This window comes from Leuresthes tenuis, unplaced genomic scaffold (assembly GCF_036924035.1).
Source record: "Leuresthes tenuis unplaced genomic scaffold, fLeuTen1.0.hap1 SCAF_18, whole genome shotgun sequence".
Taxonomy (NCBI): Eukaryota; Metazoa; Chordata; class Actinopteri; order Atheriniformes; family Atherinopsidae; genus Leuresthes; species Leuresthes tenuis.
Window position 1 is genome coordinate 14,099,763 of NW_027325372.1, and position 26,971 is coordinate 14,126,733.

A 26,971-nucleotide genomic window follows, 5' to 3' on the forward strand; every position below is an offset into this window, starting at 1 on the left:
ATGGCAAACACTCAAGAGTTTGAACACTCAAAAACTAAATTGTTGACCAGTGTTTAACAAATAATGTCTACATAATAAAAAAAAAAAGAGAGACATTTAACTTCAAATCATCTATTGAAGACAATTTTTTATTTTTTTCAAACTGAATAATCATGGAAATGATGGTGGGAATTGTTATTATTTTCTTGCCACAAGTTCCAGGAGAGCAGAGGTGATTTTGTCAAGATTGTTAGAGTAGCGAGGATCCCTCTGCATCCTGTTCATTTGCTCCATGTGGGGGGGAGGTGCAGAGGAGTGAGAGTCAAAAAATTCCTCAGCGGCGGGCTGGTAGTCACGAGGGTGCATGGGTTCTTCAAACCTTTTAGGATAGCGTGGCGGCTCATCTAAGCAAGACAAGGTGTTGATTGTTAGTTACAAAGCAACAGAAAAATTCCTTCTGACGGGATTAAATAATCCATTCAAAAATGCCCATATCTAACAAGAATAAAACTTAAAAATATAAACACATATAAAAGTCCGAACACACTGCTTTCTTTCATTTCTTTGGAGTTTCCTACTTTAATTATTTGGGTTCGATCCTAGCAGGAATAAAATATTATTTGAAGAGGTTTTTGAGGCTACTGTGGGACCGAGAGGATGAGTCAGGCCTTGATGGTTAAGAGCAGCTCTCTTGATCACGAATGAGGTGTAGCTGCTGGCCTCATTAGTCATGCAGGGACGCTCTGTTTTGTGCTCGGTGGTGAGAGCATCGGCTGAAATGTTGACGGAGATAACAGAACACTGCTTTAAAACATTGCATTTAAATGCAGTGTTAAAAGCCCTCGCTGAAAGTGCTGATGGGCTTTTTTTTTTTTTCCTCTCCTTAAAGTATAGACTTGGTGTGCTGGAAAAAAAAGACGAGGAGGTGTTCCTCTCCATCCCGTGGTATTTAAATGACCATGTCTACCAGGACCAGGATATTTGTTTCTGACGGTATCCACAGAGTACCGGTGCCCAGTTAAGTGGGGCAAAAAAGACCTTTTCACGCGTGCACTTGAAAATCTTCATTCCTAAACAGCCGCAAGAGAAGTTAGTTCAAACAAAGAAGAGAGTATGAGATAAAACATAACCTTAAAGCAGCCCGTGGTTTAAAACAACTTTGTTGATTTAAAACATTTTACAAGCATCTGTTCTGTCCTCATCAGAAGTCAACATCCCTAAAAAACCTGTGTTGGGCTGACCTGGGTATCAATCACGTGACGTAGTCAGGTTTGCACGCACAATATCAAAAGGCCAAGAAATCCACAAATAACATCCTTGTGTCCACATGTCTCCCCAAATTAAATACAGTTGAGTGGATCCAGTCCCTTTGACAACATGCTGGAAATATGGCCACAAAGGATTCTTTCCATATATCAAAACAGCACTGGTGTCTGTTCAACAGTTCTGCCGCCACTCATGTCCTTCCGTAAAAGTCTTCTTGTTTGTGATTTCTGTCTGGTTTTGTTTCTCTTATTTTCTAAATCTGACAGAATTCACAACACGCAATGGATACACAAGCATGGAGGTGTCCATCTATTGGTTGTGCAGCAGCTGTCAAATCAGCTGAAGAAGCTGTTGCACTGCTCTGCAAAGGAGGTTGGTTTAAGGATCTCTTCCCATCAAGATGTTTAATATCTGCTACGCCTCCTTTGCTTTTCCAGACATTTCTTGCTGACCCAACCTGCAGTAACTCAGATTGTTAGTTTCCCTCATAGCTGGTTAGATAAAAGCAAAACTGTAAAAAAATTAAATATGCAAAAGATAAATGACTGAACATGAGCAGACATTACAGTTTTGGGGCTGTTTTTCTTCAATTCCAAAGCTGTATTTCTTGATGAGGTTGTGAACTCCGTTGAGCACAAAGGAATGTTGGATGGAAAATTAAAGCCATCAAACAAAGGAGATCTTGCTGCGGCATGCAGCTCAAAAGCGTAACAGATGACGGCTAAAAGACCATTTTGCCAAAGAGAAAAATCACTGTCTCAGAAGACAAAAGTTCTGGCTTTATCGGCGCTCTGATGAGGAGGAATTAAAAGCTTTTCTGCCAGAAACAAACGGGACAATTTCACCACAACTAATGCGGAAACTGATCTTTAGCGGAGCCACTATCAGGCGTTGACATACTTTAACTTTGATCTGCATGCCAATGTGGTCACTTCAAAGCTAGCAAACTGCACCTGTGTGACCTTTCATAAATATCCCAATTCTTCTTGAACAGACCAGTTAGTGTCTGGTCTGTCAAACAAACAAACAAATAATTCTTACAGATGCACAATACCTTCATAACGGCCTCTGCTTGAGTGTCTGGGTTCCCCTGGTGTAGGATAGTGGTACTCTGGGTGCCGCTCCTCGGGTATATTCTCATGCTGCTTCCAGCCTCCTCTGTGCCCATGGTTGTAATCGAGGTCCTCTGGTCCTCTGCGGTCGGGATCTTCTCTTTGGCCTCTATCATACTGGTGCGCCTGTGGATCCATCTTAAAGTCACTGTAGTTTTTGGACATTCCTGCTAGATCGAGCTATAACAACACAAGGATGGGCTTGGTTAAATTGTTTTCCTGACCAGTATTTTCAGTGATCCATCAGAAAGACATGTACTGGTGTGTCACACATACCCCGGCTTTCTCCATCTTTTTGGACTTGAATTCATTCAGAAGGCTGCAAAGTTTGCTCTTCAGGAAGTCGGCCTCTTCTGCATTGTCAATTTCAATGTTTTTCTAGTAGGAAAATGTGACAAAAAGTTTAAAAAGACCTAGATCTACTTCAGTGATTGTGTTTATAGCAAGCATATGACACGCTGACTGCTTTTAATATTGCAAAAGCTTTTTCACTAACTTACCAGCATATCAAAGACACCTTCTGAGTCAGAACCTCCTCTATGGTAGCCTTCAGTAAGATGTGAACTCTAAAAAGCAGCAGGTCTGACATCACTATCACAGTTACAATGCACAAGTAAATGTTGCAGATTAGCTCAGAGTAGAAAACACTGGCACTGTAATTTCACAGTTAACTACCTCTGATTCTCCATAGAAGTCCAAATACTGTGTTTCGTTGAAATCTGATCTCAGTGGCGCACCGACTGCTCTGTGATCTCCACCAGTCTGTGGATATGAAGGTCCATATCCATCACTGAACCTTAAACAGAAACCATATGTTAGCATTTAGTCACAATTTTAAAACACAATTGCCTAAACTAAATGATCAGAGCTTCCCAGAAGGTCATTTTTACAGTCGCTACACTCACATCTCCTTTGTCATTTCCAGTTCTTCTGGAGTGGCATCGGAGAAGCGGCTTTTTCTTTTACCACGTGCCTCATCATTTGCACCCCCCTTCAGGAACCGCCGGAACGGCTCTGGGATATTAGAAATGGTGCTGGAAACCTGGATGCGTCTCTGAGTGGTGGGGGCTCCCGCTCTACTGGGCCCAGGGCGGTCAAATGTCTGCTCCTGATATGGGTCTCTCATTTCATGGTGATAATCTTGGATGATATTGAACAAATGGTCCTGTGATCGGTCACCGTCGAGAGGTGTGGATAAGTTCCTCCTTTTGGCTTCTGGCTCAGCTGACTCCTGCCTATGCGCTCTGTTCATACCGTCCTGTCTACCAGATTCCTTCTCCAGGGACCAGCGCTGTTTATCACCTTTGGGGTACACCACCTGGGAGGGCTGATACTCATGAGAGCGAACTTGCCTTCGTCGAACTTCCTCGGAATAGAACTCCTGAAGAGGATCTCTTTCAGGGTGGGGTCTTTTATAAGGTGGTGCTTCCTCTGGGTAATACTGCTTGTCATGAGTCTGACCGTGGGGCATCTGCTCCTGATAATCATACCTGGGAGCATCCTGTTGCTCCCAGGTATGATTATCAGGTACCCCTCTTCTTTGTGGCTCTTCATTATATTTGCCACCATATGGAGTATGATAATCAGGGTTCATATAGTCTTCTCTGTACTCCTCCCTGTAGTCTGCTCTTCGCAGATCCTTGTCGTCACGATCATGGCTGAGTCTGTCTCTGTCTCTGTTCATGTTCATGTTCATGTTCATGTTCAGGTTCATGTCCATGTTCATGTCCATGTCATCTGGATGGAATGCAGGAGTCTTCGGGTAACCTGGGACATTCTTCCTTCTATGATAGTTCTTGAGTTCTGGTAGGAGTGGTGGCACATCTTGTTGGGGTCTCGGTGGGATGCTTCGGTCTATATTTTGCCTCGGCCTTTGGGGAACTACAGAATAAGGGTAAAAAGTTTGAGATGATCAATTGATACTGTAACTAAAACATCCCTATAATGAGCGTACATATATTGTGAATCAGCACAGAATCGATTCAGAAAATCAGTGTCGCACCTGCAGTATCTACCAGCCTAGAGTAAAACTAACTTTTTTGGTCATGACATTTACCAATGTGAACACAGCTTAGCCAACATATTTACGCATAATCATGTCTCTATGCTCCCTGAATACTTTAAAGAGTTTACCAACATGGGTCAGAACACCAGTCCACCTGGCAGCTAAACTGCACACAAAGCTGAACGTACCTCTTGAGATGTTTAACTTGCCCTCGATTCCCCTCTTCACCATCGGCTGAGATACAAGGAAGTAAACACAGAATAGGTTTAGCATCAGAATGATTATTTTAGAAGAGGTTCATCTGATAGTTTTCATGGCGTGTACCTGCATGTCCTACCTTTGGAGTTCCTCGTCCATCCTGTCTCTCTATTATCTGTGCTTTGGCTCTCATAACCTTCCCTCCTTGGTTTCTAATAGTTATACCATCCCAGGTCACCAAGTCTGACCTTTTCTCTTCCTACAAGAAGGTTAAAAAAAAAAAAAAGTTCATTAAAAATGTTTAAAATTAAAAATTAAAAAAAAAAAAAAAATGCAGGGAAACAAAAATGTTTTACAAGACTTTTCTAAAAAACTTTCACTATGTTTTACCACATATTTCAGCCGGTGTTTACGTCCAATCACGTGGCAGACCATATCCCCGAGGGACGCACCCTGATTACATAACCTACACATGTATTTGGGGCCTGATTGTGGGTCCGGATTAGGGACTTCATCCAAAAAGTTCAAACCTAAGAAATGCAATCAGAAAGGAATTCACTGGAGTGGGGGAGAGAATATATATATATATATATATATATATATATGTATATAAAAAATAAAATAAATAAATATCAATCAATCAGTACTGGAACCAATGATTAAAATGTATTCACCGATGATAGGCTCATCAAGCTTCAGGTAATCCAGATACTGTAAAATGTCCTTAAATATGGGTACAGTGTGTTTTCTGACAGCCAACCCTGAGAAACCAAAGGCTGGAAGTTAGTGCAGGGAAACACAGTATTGTTATTAACCATCACAATATTTATGGTCTTATCCAATCAAAGTCCAGCACAAACACTGGTGCAATGTTTCTGGGGTTTTTTGTTTTTTTTTAAGTCTTTTTTTCATACAGGTGTTTGAACATTTTTAAATGTTTTTCCAGATCCGACTGGTTTTATGATGTTTGCTCAGAATAGTGTCAAATTAGTTCCGACAATGAGCACTCTGAACATCCTCCCACACGTCTTCCTTTTAGATGAGCTGCCGCTATAGGGTTCAAATATTCAGGTTCCCCAGTGACGTCAGGAATCTGAAATGAGGGGCCACACATGCCGTTAACGCATGGCCTCCAGCGGTCCAACTTGAGGAACTCCAGTGGTGAGATTCTGCTCTACTTACATTGACAGGGGAGTGTTATCTAAGCAAGCGAAAACATTGGGTGTGATCTTCTGCATCACATGATCCAACGACACCGCCGGCTGAATGTCTTCGGGTGCTGCTGTCAGAAAATATCCCCATGGATGCAAACAAAAAGCCCGTTTGCATAAATAATGAGCGTGCCACAACAGTTTGTTTGGTTTAAATAAATCCAGATTCAATAAGCCCATCCATGGTGCAGGTTAGCAAATGTGCAGTCATTGCGTTTATAGATGAGAAGATCCCAAACGAAGTTTCCTTGCCTGTTCTGAGTCCACCTCAGAGTTGAATAAAACCTACAGCTTGCTTGATGCAGAAGGCTGCAGAACCTGTTCTTCTGCAAGCCGCAGTTACCCAGAACATCCTTTGAAGAACAGCAGAGATGCTAGGGTCCCCTTGTCCCCCGAGGACCAAGCTACACCTCTGCAGATTGACTTGCTTCACGTCAGCCGTCCCAATTATCTTCTATGCTCAACACACATAAAGGTGAGGCACTTCCATGTAAAATCCTCAAGCCAAAGTCCCATTTGGAGCTTCTCTGCTCCCGAAATTGTTGTTTTTTTTTTCTTTCCCCTATCTCACATTCATTCCTGCCTGCTTGCTTTGACTCCCTCGCTCTTTTCTTCTCTCGCTCTCTCGTGTGTGAGATGAACACATGAGGAGAAGCAAGCGCTTGATGGGGGAAAAGATGCAGCCTGGTGAGCTACAACTCTGGACACTAAGTACTTGGTGGGGGAATACAAATTTGTTCCGAGGGATGACAGTTTTAACGCGATGAAACGTGTTCTTTTCTCGGTGGTCTCTTCCACCATAAATACCTAAACGAACATGAATAGTGTAGCGCTTATACTCATACATAAATAATCATGGCTGTTGCACAGAGTATTTGGGAAGCTTCCAAATGTGAAAAACTAACAAAACAAGATGGACCCATTTCAGAGCATCAGTGACACCGAACACCGATTTTTGGACCACAGACTGCTTCTAAAAGGAGAATTTAGCCAGACAATAATTTGTGAACTGCTGTCTTCAAGAGGTCTCAGGTCTGCAATTTGGCCTTCACCTTTAAACTTAGCTACATTATGTAATGTGTATGAAAAAAAAAAAAAATTTAAATAGAGAAGGGAGTAGGAGAGAGGGATGGAAGCTGTAATTGCTTCATAAACAGCCTCTAATGGACGTCAGTGGCACTGCTTTAGAAGGCACTTTATCAGTGGCTTCACACCTTAGCTCCAGTGGCTTTGTCCATCTTTCAAATAAACGCGCTGGACCACCACAGAATTCCACCGGCTGATGTCTGCAACGCCAGGTCGGCGACAGAGTTCAGGAGCATTTGTGGGGTGTTGTCTGGCTGACTGGGCAAGCTGCATTTAATGAGGCAAAACTACCGGGTTATTTTTCCTTTTTCTTCTAAGTTACTGTTCCTTTACTAAGTCACTTACCTCCTAGTTGCAAATCTGCTGCAACTAATCACCACACCCTCTTACTGGAGTCGTCTTAAAAATTAAATAGATTACCTGTGGCGTCGTGTGACCCTTTCGTCTGACCGGTTGACTTGTGGCTCCGGTGCCACTATGTTTTGTCGATGTGGGGATGCCATACACCATCAGCAGTGTACACAGGGAGTTTTATTGGGAAATTCACCCAGTTCGATACGTCGTTCCCATTTGTGACTCCCCGTTTGGCTTATCTGCTCTGTGCAGTATGTAGTGTCTTTAATATGTACATAAGCACATATATTCAGCATAGCAGAGAGCAGCTTCTGCTTCGAGTGGCCCGATCAGTTCTGGTATGAGACACAGCTTGATCCAGTTGAATTAAGACTTGTAGTTGATGTTTAAGATGCTTCCTAATTGGCTCTATGTCTCGGGTCAGGTGGTTCCGTCCTTGTTTTGTGTAGATCTGTACTGGACCGCCGTGGAATTCACCGGCTGCAGTCTTTGCGGTTTTTGTCCGGTCCTCCATGCAGGTTCATACCACACCAGGAAGCAAGCACCAGAGGAGCATTTTGTATGGCTGACTGTGAAAGTCATGGCCAAGATCAGTTCTGTCATGAGATACAGGATCAACGCTTCCAGTTATCTCAGACTTGTTCAAAGGGGTGGGTTTTTCAAATAAAAGAGGGGTGTGGGGGTGGTACATTGAGGTACCTGGGCATTCTTTTTAATTCACACAGCTGACTTTGAAGTAGCTGGACACATTTTTGATTTCACCTCTTTAGAGTTTCTAACCATTAGATCACAACTAAGATGGATCGCAATTAAAGGGCTACCCATCAAAACTGGGACACACTAATGTACTTGCAAGAATAAGTTAAATTATACATGGCCAGTAAAAGAACAGTTCTGAAGATATGGTCTACTTACCCTGAGCAACAAGGACATCCTCTTTCTGCCAGGAACAAAAGGAGAGCAATAGACATTTAATTAGTGCTGAATTAACAAGAGATGTCTAGTTCACCTCCACTACAAAAAGAGAAAGGGGTTAAATCATAGAAACATACATGTGTTTCTTTTCACACACAATGGTCACCACAACCACAGCTCATTTGAGGTGCAGTAAAGGTGGTGGATGTTTAGGTTTGTCTTGTTGCCTTCTTGAGGCCCAGTGACCACAGAGTTGTCTTTGTTCTTATTATTGGACCCATTTCCATTCATGCAGAGTGTATACCAGTGTATACAGAAAGGGGCATTCTGCACATGCACACGGCAAATAAAAAAGTCCTCAACAAATCCATACTCCCGCAAGTGTTCAGTGCAGCACCTGCGTTAGTTTGCGGTGTTATACAAAGATTACAAATTGTAACGGCAGGTGTCCTTTTAATGCTGCCACTGCTCAACTTTGCTCGTTCATACTGACCAGAGGCGGCATAGCACCGACTCAGTGTGCTATCAGACAGCAGGTCGACATTATGTAATCAAAGGCGAGACAACGGTGTCTCTGTTTAGAGCAGGTGTTTCGCTGTGCCGCTTCTCCCCCGTACACGTCGTTTCAGTCTGTGACGACTTCCACTGCCGACTCAGAGCTGACTCGGACCTGCTATTCCACCTCATCACCTTGCAAACAAAAGTGACGAGGCACAACAGGCGTTGTATAAAGGGCCAGCAGAGTTAAGTCAACAGAATCTGTTCTATTAGGGATCAGATACCTAATTTTATGTGGCAATGTGTATCTGTAGGGAGAAAAGACCGCTGAAGGACACGAATCGGAAGTTCAAACAACAGAGATGGTGAACTCGCAATGAGTTCTGCCAAAATGCAGCTGACAAAATAAGCAGTGGAGCAGCTAAAAGCATCCAGAGTGGCCAGAGGCAAAGAAGTCAAAATGGGGGCACCGGGTAGCTCACCTTGGTTGAGCAAGCTCACCGTGTACAGCTGAGGCTCCACAACGCAGCCACAAAAAAAAAATATGTCAAGGCGCCGCCAATCCACTGCTAACGCCACGTAAAATGAAGAAGCCCGATTTTCTATGTTTAACTATTCCTCCATCAGTGCGAAAGTTGAAAGCCTGTCCGTTAGAAATAGGGCCAAATCTCATTCAACTCTGTGGAGAAGGAGTGCTAAAGCAAATGAAGAACCTGTAACATGCTGGTGCAGATTCGGACCAGCAGTCAATCATGAACACAATCATGGCGCAAAAATTCCAGTCTCCAGGGCAAAGAGGTCCCAAATCCAGAGAAGAGCAGAACAAGGAAGTGCGCCAAAAAGGACTGTGGTGAAAGAGCGTTTCATTTCATGAAGCAGACCCCTTAAAGTGCAGCTGAAAAGAGAATGGCCAAGGTCGTTTGACCAGACAACCAGACTCCACTGGAGACTGCTTAATTGAAATTATTCCACATGCACAAAACCATCAACATCCAATCCAGAGGCTCGGTGTTAAAATACATGAGAACTGAGCGGTTCTGTTGTTCCTTGGAGAGACTAATGTGGGCTGGGACAAATCCAGGGTCAGCTAAAGGTCACAGCCTTCAGAAAGTACATTTCATACTCGATTTGAGAAGTTTTGCCATGCGTGATACTTAAATGGCACATTTAAAAAAAATAAATAAATAAAAAAGACCTTCAGACAAACAAGCCGTGTCTGTCGTGGTCATCCAACAAACTGAAGCCAACCATCGGTCGAGTTTTATACCCCAGTCTTACCTAAAACGTGTCAACGCACTTCTTGTAGAAACAGCCTTTAAAAATCATAAAGGCAAACGTCCCTGGCCTTCATTTGCCCTGGTTGATACCGTTCCCCAAACAGTAACTGAACACTTTCCAGTCACTCATTTATGGCAGGCGAGGGCTGAAGAGATGTAGGACACTTTGCCTTCTGCTGTCACTGACTGTGGTGCTTGCAGGCCAACCATGTTTGTCTAGGACAAACTGTACCTTGACAGGCACCCGAATCCACGAGATCGTGCGAGAATCCATCTTACCAGGCTTCAAGTTGGTCGCGTGTGTCCTTTAAGAGACAATTGGTGGCTGTGACGGCCTGACTTTTAGATGCCCCTCTAACATAATTTACAGCATGAGGAGTTTTTCCTCCGTGAAAGAAGGACAAAGAACCACACTGAAGAATTGTCTCGATGAAAATGATTCTTCCTCTTCTCTCTTAGACCGGTTCTGTCTGGAATACGACTCCCAAACTGGCCCTGCTGATCCGATAGGCTGGAGTTGATGGCAACTGGACTATCTGTAAAAACAATCTTGTTCCCTTTTCCACTCAGTGTTCAAGGCACACAAAAAAAGAAAGAACGGTCAAAGCATAAACGAGCAGGGAGTACGGCAGAAATTAAACCCTGGAGCGGCTTTTAAAGGATGAAAGAGAGGAAAATATAAAATTTAGCTGCCATGCTTGTCCTGCGTTTACTTTTATCTTCAACCTGTGAAAACAAGAAACTCGAGCAAAAGAAAAAGTCACAGAATGAAGAAGACTTGTCGTCATCCTGCAGTCAGGTTACCAAAGCTAGTAACAGTGTAACTGCCGACTTATTGGCATTCACTGCAACTTTCACAGACAACACAACTTTCCACATCAGCAGATTGTGCCGTGTACCTTTATATGTCCTGGTGTGGTCAGGTGTATCTTGTACAAGGTTTCGCCTCGCAAAGATTTTTCACAGGCCTTAGTCAAAAGAGAAAGCATTAGTCAGTTATGATTGGTGCAGTGAAGACATGACAGCAAGTATGAACTACAAGGGACAACCTTTGTCTTTTGTTTCTTTAACCTAAAGGCCTGGTCAGTTTTAGGGGTGATCAGTTTATTTGCTTTTAGACATTGAAATATTTGATAACTACGCAACTCAGCCATCAGTGGGTGAGATATTTGGTTTACATATGTAGAAAACATCGCAGAAAAGTTTATGCAAAACCCATTTGTCCACTTGTAAGTAAACAAATGTATCTAGATATGTAAGCCAAGACATTTTCAGACAAATATTTGCATAGATTTCTGAATACAAAATGTCATAAACTTGCAACCACATCTAGTGTTTCACTTTGAGTGCGCTCACAGTTTCAATTGACCAGTCCAGCCCATCTCCAGAGCATGTAACTGAAAAAGCATATTAACGCGAGCATCATTACCACAGACTACATTTAAATCTGAAGAGGGGTGGGTTTATTTCACTTCTTCAGGTGTGGTCAGACGTGCTTAGCTATCTGTATGAACACCACGCCCGATTCATTTTCTCGAACATCATTCACCGGCTTCATACCTAAGGTTTGTCGTCTTACCGTGCATTCAATAAAGTCAGCTTCCTCTTCGTACGGCGTTTCAAGGTTGTCCATTATTCGCCTTTAACGGCTCGCACAGCCCTTCGCTCTCGCAACGCCTATTAGCTTAGCCACTGTCTAACTGGCGATAGTACGCGACCCTGCGTCGAAATAGCTGGAAGCTAGCGATTGTATTGTCGTTAACGCCAACTACTCAGAATTCACTGCTATTATTATTTATAAAAATAAGCTACTCAGGTTTACGGAAAAGAATCAATCTCAGGAATACTCGTCGAAAAATTTCCCTACTTCCGGTATGCTAGTGGTGTACACCATCCCCGCCTGCATGAGTGGGGATGCACCCGTACCCAAGAACCACCATAGTAAAACATCCCGACGGTAGACAAATCGAGCGTACCCACATAAACCACATAGTTAAAAGCTCCCCTTCTTCGCCCCCTGGTGGTTATACCCTGAAATGCATTACATTTGAATAAAGCATTATAGTCAAGACAGGACAGCCAAACAAAGTTGTGCATTTTATGTTTATTTGGTTCTAAGAAGCATTTGCTTCACATTTACAAAAACAAAGAGATGATCTGTTAGTCTGGTTTTGGAAACCGGGGCACTTCTCAAGCTGTGTGAGTCATCTGCACAGCATTAAAGAAACTTAAAACGATAACGCAATGATGTAAACAAGACAGCACACTCTTTCACTCATCATGTCAGTACACTGAAGGCCCGCGATACCAAAGCTATTTGCTTCGCGACCTTGTCAACATAGATACAAATCATAAACACTTCTGAGCAAGAGTAGGTATAACACCACTGTATTTACATGCACATTTGTATAAGTACACTAAGGGGTTACACAGCCTAATATGGTTTGTTTTGACTCAGCTTTCTGATCATTTCTCAGTATAAAATCGGTGATTCCAGCTTAAACAATTGCCGCAGCTTTCACTAACCAAGGATTAAACAAATACATGTGCTAAACAGTGAAGCAAATATTACAAAAGCAACCTGAAACACTGCCAATTGTTATGATCACTCTAAAGGGATGTTTACTCTGGTGCATTATCTTAGGTCAATATAAATACAAAAATATCACACCAGTCACACCACTTCAAAGCTGTAAATGTCAGATGGCAGGGGCAAAAGAACGAGACCTGTGTTTGATGATTACAAATCTTAACTTACAGTGTTTTACTCTTAACTTAAAAGATGAGCTTGCACACAGATATAGCTGAGGAGACTTCTGTACACGAAAGACGTGGATAAATATTCTGCTGAAGACAGAACGAGGACCACAAATCACCATAGGCGTACACTGGTCCAGTATGAAGGTTTGTTTTAGTAGCGGGAGGTCGTGTGGTGAGGAGGGGGCTTCAGTCAGTTGGAGTTGTAGAGTCCTTCCGGAAGATTGTTCAGACGTGATCGCAGCTCCTTCCGGACCTGCGTCACCCTCGCCAGCTTGCGCTTGTATTCCTGAAAAAAAAAAAAAGTCCACAAAAGATTCATTAGATCTCAAGCGTCCTGACTGAATTTGACCTGTTCTTTGTCCACTGAGAGTGAACTTGAGTTGAATTAAGCAAATAGAGAGTTCTCGACCAAGTACATGAACAATAGAGGAACAGTGGATGCTACTCTGACTTTTTATTGCATCGCACGGGACACGATGCAGTTTAAGGTTCAAATCTGGACTTCCAGCCACAGACTTCTTTCAAACATGTGAACTGTCCCACATAAGTCTTTAAAAAGAACGCTGCGGACGTTAGAAAAATGCTGCATGAAGGTGTTACACTTTATTTTGTTCTCTTCTGTTCCGTTTCACCTCAGGTTTCTTATTAACTCGCCACACGATTCCCTTCTATTGACACCGCACATCAAAGGTCGTTTGGACGAAAACCAGAGACATTAAATGTAATAATGAGCACATTTAAAGCAACAGGGGAGTTCTCATGTGGAATAGAAGATCCGAAGAAGAATCAGGGAACACACGGCCGAGGAATTCATGTACCTGACTGACGACACGTATGCAGCATTTTCACGTGTTCGGTTCTAATCTGACTGAGCTCTGCGTGGTTTCAACACGATGCATTCGTTTCAGGATATTCATGATAACGTGGTGGTAAAATAATCTATGCGTGTAAGTGGGCTGTGCGAGCTGAGCCTGTTATCTCAGGCCACTTTTTTTTCTTTCTTCAAAGAACTCTTTCATGAAACACTTTCAAATGAATGAATACAGTCGTGTCACCTTAATGTTTACGTGTCCTAAAAGTCGTAGAATCCTGCTTTTTGTGTCGCTCTTTCGGTTTTGCCTTGAAGTGCGTCGTGGAACACTGAACCAAGTTGGAACCCTTAAGCATTTTAAACACCATTAGACCCTTTCTCATTTGGCTTGGAACTGGAAGTGTTAGAGCAAAATGAAAGCACTCACAAAATTATTTCCATTTTTTTGTTTTATTTTCTTTTTTTCTTTTTTATTATTCACAAAACGAGACATGTGAAACGCTTCGTCCTCTGCTGGCTCCTGCGGATAAAGGCTGCACAGTTATTGTCGCAACAGGAAAGAAACACATCTGTGAGATAACAAACATCAAGCGTTTTGGTCAATACTCACCTCATGGACAAGTGCTATTTGAAGTTTGTATCTGATTAAAAGCCGTTCCTCTGTAAGCTTTAGATTGAAAGATTCTGTCTGCATGCAACATGCATGAAAGAGATTTCTTCGATAGATGGAAGCATGAAATGAGTTCACATTTACACAGACGGATGAAACTCCGGGACTCAATGAGAGAAACAGACCAAACATACAGACAAGCTAGTTAGAATTTAAATAAAAAAAATTTTAAAAAGTTATTCACGCACTTCAAGTTTCTGCTCATTCTGGGCCAAGCCGTCCTTCTGGCTTTGCAAGAAGACAGTTAGCGTGCGAGTGAGCTGTCGCCTGTCGTCAATCTCTGCCGCCAAGCGGCCACTGTAGTCCGCTAGCAGCATGCAGGCCTCCTCCACCAGCCGAGAGAGCCGCTCCCCCGATTCTTTATCTGGAGCACAAAAACACACACAGAGAGAGAGAGGGCACGGAGCTCAGAGGAAAGTCATTCAGTTATACTTTAATCCTAAAACCATGAGAGTAGATACAGGACGGCAATCTGACAACCTTCTACCGCGCCGGGTGTTAAATTGTGCGGGATCCATTTAGTTTGAACGCTGCAACTTAAAAGGAGACCATTCCTATGGTTTCTTTCTTGCTGTGTATCGCCATGGCAACATTACCGTGGCAACTTATGCGGGGGGAAACCTAACCTGATAAGAGCTCAACCGCCTACTGACCGCTCACTTCTCTAAGAAAGTGATGGAATAAGACATCGATGTGTTAACGGCGGGAGTCTCTCACCGACTCCGCTCAGCTCACTGAGCATGCTCAGAAAGTTGGTCTCTTCCATCGCCACATACTGGCCTGGCAGGATTACTTCAGGGCCTGTGGGAGTTTTCTCATACGGATGGAGATATCTTTACAAAGAGAGGGAAGCATAAGCAGTGTGGTCAGGGGCTCAATAAAGTAAACAATCGCAAATCGAACAAATTAAGTGTTTTAATGGCGCGGCAGTGATAATAATCAGCTTGTTTATTTATGATTGAGTCGGCTGTTGACTTCCTTTTTTTTTTTTTTTTTCCCCTTTCCTTCTTGTTTTGGCTTCAGCAGCCGAGTTGTTTTTCAGTCTGCTACAATAAGGGATTGTGATTGGTCATCTGATGCCAACTTCATCCGTTTGACACGAAACGAGCGAACACCCAGAGTCGAAAAACAGAGCAAGATCTGAAGATGAAAAATACCCTCGATATGTTGAACTTGTTTCATAGTCCAGGCCCCTGGTCTGAAAGGGATTAACGAGCACGCAGCTTCTGCTCTTAAAGGGCTAAATGACAGCTGTTTCAGCTGTTTGTCTTGACGTCTTTCCCACAAACATCAACATTAATGTACCTAATGTTAGACTTTAAGGTCAGCAGTCTGAATTCAGCATTTTCAAACGTGGGTCCTACTTTCCCGTCCGATTGGATCAAAACTGAGGGAGCACAGAACCGCTGCAGGCACGAGAAGAAAAAAACAAAACAAACAGCTGCAAACGTTCCTGCTGCTTTTTTTCGTTCTAATTGCGTCCTCCCGCTTACCTGTGATCCGGTGAAGGAGCGACGTGTCCTGCACCTCAGCAGGGAGAGAGGAAATGCGCTGACGCAGCACCGAGTCGCCCGAGGCGGCATTCTCCAGCTCCTGTAAAGCTCGAATTAACTCCGCCGTCTGAGGAGGAAGGACGAGTACGAGTCAGGCCAGGATGTGGGGAGAGAATTATGGTTATGGCATTTAAGAATGTCCAGGAAGCAACATTAAGGGATTCAACAGAATACGGTACACATTACAATAATGAATCAGCTGGATTATCAACAAAACTACCATCAGATGACTTTCGTGGGGTTTAAAATCAAAGTTCTGTACTTGTGGCTACATTGCTTTTCGGGGACGTCACCTGTGGGGGCTCAGCTGGGGAGCTTTGGGAGGCAAAGCCCTCATCATCAGGGTGGATCTCCTCATATGACCTCTTCTTAGCTTTCTTTTCTCCATCTATGGGTTTATAGGCCAACAACGCCAAACATAGACAACATTAGTGGTAGAAGTCAAGTTTTTCAGTTGGGGGAAATTGGAGCACATTTCTGCAACCTGCCAGCTTGACAGCATCCTGTGATAAAGCCGATTAGACGCGGACGACACGGACATTTACCACTGACTTCTAATCATTTTGAACATTAGAAAATCCCATTGTGTAACTTTAGGAGTCTTGTGTATTATCGTTTGATTAAAAAAAAGAGACATTGCTGGGTGTTGCAGTTACTTACGAGCCTGTACGGGTTAGTGTTGTAGGGACTTACACAGGACTTGTGAGAGCTGATCAAGCAGGTTGTTCTCATAGACAGCTCTCTCTTGCCAGATTGATAAAACCCGACCCAGCTGTTTCTTACAGCCCTCCTCGCCCTCTCTGGACCAAACGCACAAAGAACAAAAGCATTCGCTTTAAGCACCTTTGGTTAACTGATGTCAGGACAACAAAAGGATGAAAAATGTGACTAAACTACATTTTCTGTGTTTTGCTTTGGCGAGTCCCTTAAAATAGGTCCAGCTTATGACTGAATTAAAACACTCAAGTCGAAAACAAGTTAACCGAACAATCATTTTTCCAAAGCCGAAACCCGACCTGTAAACGTGTTTGAATGCATCAACGATGACCGGCGCGAAGTCCTGGGTGAACTCTGGTCCTTTTCGCTTGCTGTTCTGAATGACGTCATTGGCCAAGTACAGGAAGGTCAGCTTGCGTGACACCTGAGCTGCGGGCATTAAGGTGTACAAATACACGTTAAAAAAAAAAAGAAAGGGGATGCCATTATAACTGAAAACCCTGCATGCTGAGCAACACGGTCAACACACACACTTAAACTCCCAACAAATTCAAATCCAGCTACGTGAAACTATTTCTGAATCGGTTCTTAATCTCAGCCAAGACAGTACGAAAAGAAGAAAATAAAGCACAAACTATCCCTTCAATGTTTGGACATTCTTTGATGAGAGAGAAACCAGATGAATTTCAGTGCAGGAGAAGCCGTTTCACCCGTTTCCATTTCTGAACTAATGATGGCTGCGCCGAGCATAAAGCTCCAGAGAGAGCCAACTCTGCTCCCACTGCTATTAAGATTCAGCCTTCTGACAGAGTCCCAGAATACAACACCCACTTGAGATATCATTAGGGTTGCTGACTGGCACCCAGGAGGAAAAGCCTGCCATTATTAGCTACAACTGCACAAACACATCAAATATCGCCACAAGCCTTTCTTAATTCATTTATCAAAGAAATACTCAAAAAAATAGATTTATATCAGTATGTTATCTTAGCAAGTGTCAGGTTATTGATTAATTACCTCATATAAACCACATGAGACTCAAAATTCTCTTTGTCTTCAGTTAACAAGCTTTTTAGATAATGTAATAACATCAATAACAAATATATATATATATATATATATATATATATATATGCATATATATAAAAACACACATGTCCACTTAAGGTAGGAAGTAAGAAGAACTCTTTGTTTTATTATGCAAAATAGTCAACTTTAATCATTCTTTTCATAAGGGTCCAGCATAAAATAAACGTATAAACCTAAGAGTAAATAATAAGTAGGTTGACTAATATTTTTTCCATGAAACACAATCACAAAGTGTTCACCTCGCAGAGAACTAAAGTGTAGCTTGTAAATATGGGGGATTTAACTTGAATAGAAGTTTGAGCATCGTTATGTGGTGTGTCGAGCTCGTTACAAGGTGTCCGTTACCGACATCCATAAAGTAATTCAAAGATTTCACCAGGACTCTTTACAAGTCTGTGTGGCTAATGCAAAAACAAAGTAAGGAAAGGTAACTTATTGCTCGAAAGTTGGCTAGCGTTAGCGGCCACGGTGCTAACAATGATCCACTGCGTGTAAAGGGGAAGGTTTGCGAGCTTAAATGGGTCAAATTTTACGATCAAACTCGAGTCTGCGCCAACGAGCTGCTGTACCCACACACATCATGTAATCTCGTTGTGATTTGCAGAGGCATGGCTGCGGTGTTTACTTCGAGGAACTAAGCTAGCTCACATCAACCTTACCTTTCTTCAATTCGTTGAGCCACACATTGACAATGGTCTTCGAGTGTTTTCTGTGGTGGATGAGCCACAGCGACAACGTTTGCACACTTTGCTGAGAGTTGCTGAGCTCGGATAGTTTCTTTTCTAAAGCCACCTCAGAGAAAGCTGACATCTCGGAGAGATTAGGGGAGAGCGTGTCGAGACACTGCAAGAGGCAGCTTTAGGGGTCTCTCCCAAAGGTGTTGTCAACAGAAAATTAGCCTCTGACTCCGAGAATTTCTGCCATCCAGCTTGACTGTTTTGTGCTACTGTTGTTAAGACTAGTTTATGGTAAGTAGCTAACGCTGGTTTCTCGATGCTGCTAAGAGGTGACTGCCTCCCTGCCTATGCTAACCACAGCAGAGGTGCTTCCGCCTGCATGTTGCGTTCACTGTAAATGGAAATTCGGGAATATGCTCCACAGGACTGCTGAACAGCTGCAGTGTGCTTCCACGATAGCCCCCTCAGCTTAATATCGAGCAAGTAGGTCGTATTTTCAGACTTATTGGATAGAAGTATCCATTGACCGATTTCCTCATATCCACAGACAATAGATTAGTTTAAAAAAATAAAGATTTGCTTGCAATGTTTCGTGTCCTATGAAGGACTGAAACAGAAAATAATTTAGCAGCGTTACTATGTTAAAGACTGTGGCAAAGCATTAGGCCAGAATAGACATGACCAATTTATAATTCCCTCTTATGTCTGATGGTCTTTGAAGTACTTAACTGTCAAAAGTCAAAAGATCATATATACAAGCAAAAAATTCAAATCTCATCTCATAGATTTAAACCAAATCTCAGTTTTATTTTATTTACGTTTTAAAAAAACAAACAAACAAACAAACAAACAAAAAACAATTCACAAGCAATACAGTACAGGTGCTATCATGGTTTTAACCTTTAAGAATGGAAATAAAGTCCATCCATTTTCTATACCCGCTTCATGCAGCTCGGGGTTTGGAGGTCGCCAGTCCATCACAGAAATAAAAATCCACCTTAGGACCAACAAGACGACATGGTGTGCAATGCATTTGACTGTAACTGTATTTTTGGAGTTATAAAGAGGCTGCTCGTACACAATAAATGCAGTCCAGCTTGTACATTGGTGTAAATAAAATTGTGAAAATGAAACCATTACTGGTATTTAGGATCAACTACAACTCGAAGCTTCACAGTGATTTTCCAAAGGAAAATAGTTTCTTCCAGCTCTGACCATAAACACACAACACACACACACAAAAGAGCTACAGTCTGCTGCATAAAATCTCATTATCCACAATCTCCACGCACAGCTCTGTAGGACTTCTAAACTTATACATACGATGTTTGTTTATGAGCTTTGAGACATCTTCGTAATTAATCAAAAACAGAAATATCCAGGTGCATCCAATTGGATATTTGCTACTCAGCAGTCTGGCCTCATATCAAACTATTCACACGTACATTCAGGAGATTTATTCTGGCCAAACATTAAAGGGGGCATATTTTAAACAAATAATTCATTTTTTACTCATTTTTTTTCTGAGGCTAAATCCAGGTGCCGAAAGGAACTACAAACCCAAAAACCTTTTGAGAAAACAACTCTGGAACTTCTGTATCAAAACTCCCGGCTCAGAGTAGAAAACGTCCAACCTCTTCGTCTTCATTTTCACACAACTACAACTTTAAATCAAGCTGCATTCACTGTAACTCATTAGTGTAGAGACAAAACTCTTTTGCTCGTAATGTTTGGCTTGCTATTAAGAGCAAATGCTCATCAGCGGTGTCACAGTTCACTTTAAGAAAACAGACAATAACACAATCCTTGCCCAGTCTCTTCTGTCCAGACCAGAGCATTTGATTTGTTGGCATTCTTTTCTATACAGTAGCTGGAAAGCCAAATTTCCCACTTGTCATTGAATGCAAAAGCATTCTGTTATTCCAAAATGATTCAATTTGACAACAACAGTCGTCGACGTCTAAAATCTCAAAACACAGAGAAATGAACCAACAGCAAGCCAAAGATTGATGGAGCCAATGTGTGACAGAGGGACTGCTACTACAACCTGGGCCAGTTCTATGAGATGGCTAAAAAGGTTGCAGGGCTGTCTGTGCCATCATGACCAAAGCGTGACAGAAACATTTCATCAAGACTCAGGAAATTGTGTCAACTCGTGATAAAAGGAGAAAAAAAAAGTGTGATTAGATCGTACTGCAGATTCAGTGAGTGTGCTTTTATTCAAAGGGGGGCACCAGCTCTGAAACAAATATCAGAGTAGGCTCCATGACACGCCGTTTGCCCCGGCTGAATGAAAGCATTCGCGTGCATCATATCCAAACCACCACCACCGACTGGATAAGCAAAGGGCTGCCCGTGGTTTGTCACAGGTAAGCTACGGTAAGCTTGGCTGGCTTGATAGGTTGAAGGTTGTGTCACATAATTCTGTGGAGGTCTCTGGAAATGGTTCATGGTAAACTGTGTGCATCTTTGCAGCTGTCTCACGTCAGTCTTATGAAGTTGTACTGTATGCTGCTCTGATGAAACACTGCCACTGTGCACACGGGTATCACCAGCGGGAGTTTGCATGGTTACCCTGGCAGCATCTAAATAAGGAACTTCTTCGCCAGACCAGTCATGATGCCACCACATGCGGCCTGACTGAAGACTTGGGTCAACCCATGCTGTTTGCTGATTTTGATATTGCTGTTGGGGATATTGTTGAACAGCACTGAAGTTCATGTCCTTGATGTTTCTCTCCTGACTTGAATATCCTGTTCCAACTCTGTTGTCTGAAACCGAACCGTGCCAGTGTTCATAGGCACCCTCCTGTGGAATGTAGTAAGAGTTATAAGATGAGCAGTCCTGGGTGTGGAACACAGCAGGAAACGGCTCCTTACTCTCTGTCTGTATATCTTCATTTTCCCAATTTTTACAGAACTCATGACTTGACCTTTCACGAGAACCATACTGTCTGTCATGCTTCCAGTCTCCACACACTGCATGGTCTTCTGTTCCGATTTTGTCTTGAGACTGGTTTAAGAACAGATCATAACCGTCTATATCTTGGGATGCAGTGGATGCGATGTGTCCTTCTGGGATGGAATCACCAGAATCTCCATCTTCTTGATGGAAATCTTGCTGTGGTTCCGAGGTTTGGGACTCGAAGGCATCTTCATCGTGGCAAAATGCAAAAGGTGCAGGATCACACTCTGCCTTGCAGTCCACTATCTCAGACTCTGGTAAAGAAACTGGATCGTAGTCAAATGAAGGTGGGGCAGAAGGCTCGAGGGGGCTGTCTCCACTGAAAGACGTCCTCTTCAGCAGCATTGTGCCTTTGGGAAGCAACAGGCTTACATTGAACACAGTATTGGTCTTCTTCCTCTTCCTCTTCTTCGGTTTCACCCTTTGAGCTTGTTTTGGCGTCCCTAAAGTGCATTTCACTGACCCGCGTTGAACTGAAGTCTTGTTCACACAGTTTGTCCCTTAAATAGAAAGGACACAGAAAAGGTTAAAAAGGACATTACCAAAAAAAAAAAAAAAGGAAAGAAAAGAAAAGGGAAGTTAACTATTCAAAGACCTTTGACAGCTTTGATCCTTTTTTGGGTATTGTGATGTGCCCATCCACTCGACAGCATCTTTAAACCTGGAAAATAACAAAGACAACAGGGATATGCAGAGAAAAACCTGCATTTCTAACCTGAAAAACTCCCAAGGTATCACTGATATCTACAGGACTGACTGTCGCATCACATTTTCCAGACATTCATTCATAAAGTAACAGCATGAAGAGACAGGCTTTTACTTATAACTCACACTTAAAGTGAAGATTTAGAGCAAAAGCGCTGGAGGATTTATGGCCGGTCAAAAGAAATCATCAGTACTTACACCAGTGGTAACTTTTGCCAGTGAGTTGCCTACAATGGGATTCTGGTACTTGTACCACCTGGAAACATGAAATAGTGGGGGTAAGCACAATCACCACCTCTTTGGTATAGAACACAAGACTTGCTCATGACATAGTACATAAAACATCAGAAGAGTAGAAGTAGACACCTCCAACAAATTTAAACATTTACAACAAAAACATACATTGTTTTTTGTCATTTCTTTTTAAGAGAATGATCCAATATTACAGAGTTAGTGTTAGTGTCAAAAGCGTGTGAGCCCTTGCTTTTAGTATCTCGTGTGGCCTCCTTGTGCAGTGATAACTTCGTATTATTGATCTGTCTTGTGTATCGCATTTCTGTATATTAACTGCTCACTTTGGGTCATCTGGATAATTTGCACTGGATTAAAGTCATAACTTTTGACTTCTGGTCTTCTTTAATCAGCAGCTTTCTCCTTACAGCTCTCTTTTTTTGTTTTATTCTCTTTACAGCAGAATCGTGAACACTAACAACAGATACCAGTTTGATGCTTTTATTAATATAAATTATGATTAAAAAATTTTTTTTTTAAATCTTAGAATCCGATTAACTGTGTTAAATGTGTTAAATGTTGTTCAAATCTGACAAGGTCTGAGGATAAACTTATGCAAAAATATAGCAAACTGTAAAATGTTGACGAGCTTTTAAGCACTACCATTACAGCAGAGGGATAATCTGTGACCAAGGGAAAAAAGCAGGATACCTTTCGCTCCCCTCTGCCCTCGTCTTGCACCACTTTCTTAGCCAGTGATTGGAGAAGCTGACAGTTGTCGTTGAGATCTTCACGGATCACCTGCAACTCATCAGGTTGAGTTTCCATCTTGGCAAATCAAACCCAAGTTAGATCTACACTGTAGCATTTGGTCTAAAGATGATGTAAACGTGACAACAGTGTGATTTACATCCATAACAAACTTACTAAGTAGTTGCTGATATGGGAAGAGCTGGTTAAGTGATCGATGATGTCCTTTTTATTGGATCTGATGCGGCAGCAGTGGCATAAGAATCCGTGTGAGCAGCCATCTTCACTTCTAAACTCAACTACATGGACAAGACCTGTTGCAAACGTGTACATTTAGTGGGGGAAAAAAAACACTTGCCTTGTTTTTTCCCCCAAGAATGATATGAGAAGTTTGACCCCACATAAGACTGTACAGCACAATGTAAATAGAATATGCATTTAACCAACTTTGCATCAATATCAGTCGTAACAGGATACTGGTTTCATCTAATGGTGAAAGGCAAAGACAATAGCTGATCTGGTTTAATTCACATTTGTGTTACAAAATAAAATTAAAAAAACTATTTGCCAGTTCTTACTCCAGAGCTATCTGTGCTCACCAATAAGAGGCCTCGCTCCTGCGTACTCATCCAGAAAGTGTGACGTTGCTTTGCTTCTCAAGGAGACCTTTGACTCGGCAAAGCGAGCTACATGTTCGGGAACATCGGGACATCTGCTGCCATGTGCAGAGATCGCGTACAGTTCTGTGTCAGCCTCGAGGGATTTCTCGGGATGTCTCGGGAGGTTTTGTGGAAACAGAACAACCCTCTTCGATTTGATGGGAAAGTGCAAAGCTGCGGTTTCTGAAAAGCTCTCCGATTCACCCCATTCAAATCTCAAGTTGTGTATCAGAGTCACAGCTGTGGTGTTTTAGGACATGCGGAAATAATGAGAACACAAGAGGAAAAAGGTGGAACATTAGAGGAACTAAATACGGAAGGCAAGAGAATGGAAGGCAGTTTCTCTGAACAAGTAAATATCCACTGACCCTGCTTATCAGTCTGCGTTGCCACCCTCTGGTACACGGTATCTGCAACTTCTAAAAACTTCATGCAAAAGGTGCGTGAACATATGAGCACACTCGCCGAACCACTTATCAGTATGTGACGACACATGCAGGCAAAACAACATACCTGGACATCTCCTGGTCCCTCTTTTGCCTCCAGCAACCTGGCCAACTCCATCAGTGGCCAGGCCAGCTTAGACAGGTCAGAGTTCTCCTGCCACTCAGACATCAAGTGGGGGTGGCAGGCTTTCTGAGAAGCAAAACATCGCCCGTCAAATAACGACCGAAGGCAGCACAGACATCTGCAATCGTGCCAGTTCTTCCGTACTACCTACAATGTAGCTGAATCTGTGAAGACTTCCCAAAATGTGGTTCCGCATATCAGCTTTATTAAGTCGGCACACACACACCTCACACAAGAACAATGTGTCCTTGTTCCGCGTACCCACATTCACACATTCTGTAATGCTGTCCAAGCCTAGACGTGCATAAAACAACAAACTCTTTGAATAAAAACAGAGCACAGATCAAATTAAAGAAAACAGGAATTTGGCGCTACACACCAATGATTGGTTGTAGCCTGTTCTTGTTGCTCAGATACACCTTCAGAGAATCAAACAGCTGGCTTTTGCCTGAACTTTCTACGAAAGGAGAATGCGTCAAACAAATGTGTTCGCACAAAATGCAAAGTTATGCACGGCAGCCCGTAGGCAGTCGGTTTTGTGCCTCACCTGGCTGCATCCTGCTGCTGAAGAAACACCACCTGTATACAGAAACTGCAGTTGGAAGTAAGATCACATTTTTTAAATGAAAAAAACGCTTGTGTCCAGATGTGCAAACACTAAAGCCAATCCAGTCCCCCAGCATTACCGATGTACTTTACCAACCACAGCAAATATGGTGTTAAGGAAAGACGTGTTCGCATGCTAACATTTGTCAAGCTAGGACTTTATTTCACGAGACAAACATTCCAGTAAGCTTACAGACTCCCACAGCTGTATTTGTTTTTATAACGCCGTTAGATGGAGGCTAAAATATGAGTGAAAACTAATTTTACAAAAGAAAAGTAACTGCAAGTGAAATACATAAGAGGAGGATATAACAAACAATTTAAGTATGCACAGTAGAGAGCTTTTTGTGTCTTTACAGTCATCATTTAACCACGGTCTCCATCATTTGTGACGGAGTTTCACCTAATGGCGAACACAGTGGTTCATCTTTCTGATCCTGTGAGGCATCTGCTTGTCTTCAGAAAAGAAAAAAAAAACATGCTTAGGCTTCCTTCTCTTGATGTTTGATCCGCTTCTCAACTCCTCACTTTTGGGCTCAGACCAGTTTTAACTCTGTTTAAATAGACTGGTCATTTCTCACTCAAGTCCTCAAATACTTATTTCTTCAATATTTAGGGGCCGTTTTTTGTTTTGTTTGTTTTTTTTTTTATATAAATGGGACACCGTGTAGAAGACATCCTCCTAAACATTTATATGAAAAAAAAAAGACTGTTTTGGTCATACATCTGATGGTGTTTAGTGGCTACAAATCTTTTACTCAACTGAGGTAAATCCAGTTCCTTTAGTTTAAATGTTTTCATCAATCATTCTAATAATTTTAGTTTATTTCAATCAACATAAAATACACACGGATGTTATTATAGGATTCTACATAAATAATTTAGTCCAAAAGCTCAGACAGGTCGGTCTAATCATTTCTCTTCTTCTCTTTGGATAAGAGGTTCACGTTAACTTTAAATAAAAGAGGCCATGTTACCGTAAACTGTGGTTTTAAAGCGTCCCCACCAGATGGCGCTGTAATACAATCACGCTCCATGACGCCGGAGACGAAGGCTGACGATCTTTTTTAGTTTCTGGTTTTCTGAGAAACTTGTGATTCTCAAGTTTACATTTGAAACGTTTCATTTCTGCTCTTTCACGATCACAAAATTTCACAAGACAGTTGCCATTTCGTAACTTGTGGTGAAAATGTGAGCTAACAGCTCTGCCATTCATCATAGTAACATAATTTGTGGTTAAGGAAATGAATATATAATCTCCCCTTTCAAAAGTTAATCTCTGCGAAGCTCTTAGCTAGCATTACCTAACGTTACAGTTTCTTTATTCTTCATTTTTATGGCCCTAAAGCCCCGTCAGGACCCGCAAGTCCCCAGGTGCTTTGATTTATTACCGTTAACATTACCCGAAAGTAATATCTCTCACTAATGAAGTGAAACACAGCTATGTTGCATGACATTAACACTTAGACAACGGGTAGATAAGAGCTTACCGACAAGCTTAACAAATGCACAATTTGCAGCAAACGAACTGTACTTTTAAACAGTCGCCAACTGATTTTAACAGTCGCTTTAAGTTATGTCGTCAGTTCTCACAACGTTCGTGACCAAATCACAACCGTTCCACATATTAAATGGACAGGTTTTTTTTTAAAAAAAGTTTTCTTACCGCACTCGGCTCTTCTGTTGACACACAAACACAACTGAAACTATGCCCCGGCTCTAGAAACAATAAAAAAAAAATAACAAGCAAGCTCACTTCCTTCCGCCTGGAGACCCGTTTTAGTGTTACTGTTCAAACGCTGCTACTTCGTCGAAGTAACCACAAGTCAGTGAAGTAATGTTAACAATGACGTGCCACACTCGTGCGTGAATTTTGGTAACAACATGCTTTTTTTTCTCCGACTGCCAAAAGACAGTGAACGCCCCTACAGACGCACGGGTCAACTCAGCTTACATTAGCGGACACGAGTGATTCAAATTCACCAAGACGATGTCCCAAGTCAATTAAGAGTGTATTAAACTAACGGCTGAACCAATTTCAACTGACAAAAATGAAGGGGAGAAAGGAGTTTGGGGTAAAGTGGTCTTCAGCACGGATAAATCACCTGTATTGTTGGCATTCGGTGCGGAGGAATGTTATGGAGCCAGACTAGATGTAATTTTGGGAGATTTTTAGTGATGGTTTTTAAATTGGAGGAAGCAGGGACATAATGCTGACTCCCAGAGAGAGTGTTGCCCACTCTCATGCTCTCTAAAATCTATTATTTAATCTTTTCAGTGCTGCAGATGGCCTTGGCTTCTGCTCACT

At 42.2% G+C, this 26,971-nt stretch overlaps 3 protein-coding genes across 6 annotated transcripts; all 3 read right to left on the reverse strand.

Moving 5' to 3' along the window:
- Positions 1 to 95: 95 nt before the first annotated feature.
- Positions 96 to 11,793, reverse strand: LOC140274835 (uncharacterized). Of its 3 annotated transcripts, none has more exons than XM_072370211.1 (13): positions 11,481 to 11,793; positions 10,801 to 10,869; positions 8,127 to 8,151; positions 5,235 to 5,321; positions 4,951 to 5,090; positions 4,700 to 4,819; positions 4,551 to 4,596; positions 3,263 to 4,238; positions 3,033 to 3,147; positions 2,858 to 2,923; positions 2,634 to 2,735; positions 2,300 to 2,537; positions 96 to 383 (listed from the first exon to the last, which is right to left on the reverse strand). In XM_072370211.1, exons 1-13 carry the CDS (start codon positions 11,532 to 11,534, stop codon positions 178 to 180), a joined length of 2,244 nt encoding a protein of 747 aa, XP_072226312.1. In that variant the 5' UTR covers positions 11,535 to 11,793; the 3' UTR covers positions 96 to 177. The 3 variants fall into 3 exon arrangements, with proteins under 3 accessions (XP_072226312.1, XP_072226311.1, XP_072226313.1); XM_072370210.1 differs by having other exon boundaries at positions 3,033 to 3,153; positions 11,481 to 11,792; XM_072370212.1 differs by lacking the exons at positions 8,127 to 8,151; positions 11,481 to 11,793 and having other exon boundaries at positions 3,033 to 3,153.
- A 192-nt stretch (positions 11,794 to 11,985) lies between these two features.
- Positions 11,986 to 18,543, reverse strand: LOC140274983 (regulation of nuclear pre-mRNA domain-containing protein 1A-like). The gene is made up of 7 exons (XM_072370372.1): positions 18,161 to 18,543; positions 16,712 to 16,841; positions 16,389 to 16,495; positions 15,989 to 16,083; positions 15,636 to 15,762; positions 14,331 to 14,506; positions 11,986 to 12,947 (listed from the first exon to the last, which is right to left on the reverse strand). Exons 1-7 carry the CDS (start codon positions 18,309 to 18,311, stop codon positions 12,852 to 12,854), a joined length of 882 nt encoding a protein of 293 aa, XP_072226473.1. The 5' UTR covers positions 18,312 to 18,543; the 3' UTR covers positions 11,986 to 12,851.
- Positions 18,544 to 19,023: 480 nt separating this feature from the next.
- On the reverse strand, positions 19,024 to 26,393 carry LOC140275129 (uncharacterized). Of its 2 annotated transcripts, XM_072370532.1 has the most exons (12): positions 26,330 to 26,393; positions 24,605 to 24,636; positions 24,437 to 24,514; positions 24,209 to 24,351; positions 24,001 to 24,123; positions 23,856 to 23,913; positions 23,428 to 23,727; positions 23,006 to 23,142; positions 22,790 to 22,906; positions 22,046 to 22,103; positions 21,738 to 21,803; positions 19,024 to 21,642 (listed from the first exon to the last, which is right to left on the reverse strand). In XM_072370532.1, exons 2-12 carry the CDS (start codon positions 24,612 to 24,614, stop codon positions 20,399 to 20,401), a joined length of 2,334 nt encoding a protein of 777 aa, XP_072226633.1. In that variant the 5' UTR covers positions 24,615 to 24,636; positions 26,330 to 26,393; the 3' UTR covers positions 19,024 to 20,398. The 2 variants fall into 2 exon arrangements, with proteins under 2 accessions (XP_072226633.1, XP_072226632.1); XM_072370531.1 differs by lacking the exon at positions 26,330 to 26,393 and having other exon boundaries at positions 24,605 to 25,123.
- Positions 26,394 to 26,971: the final 578 nt, after the last annotated feature.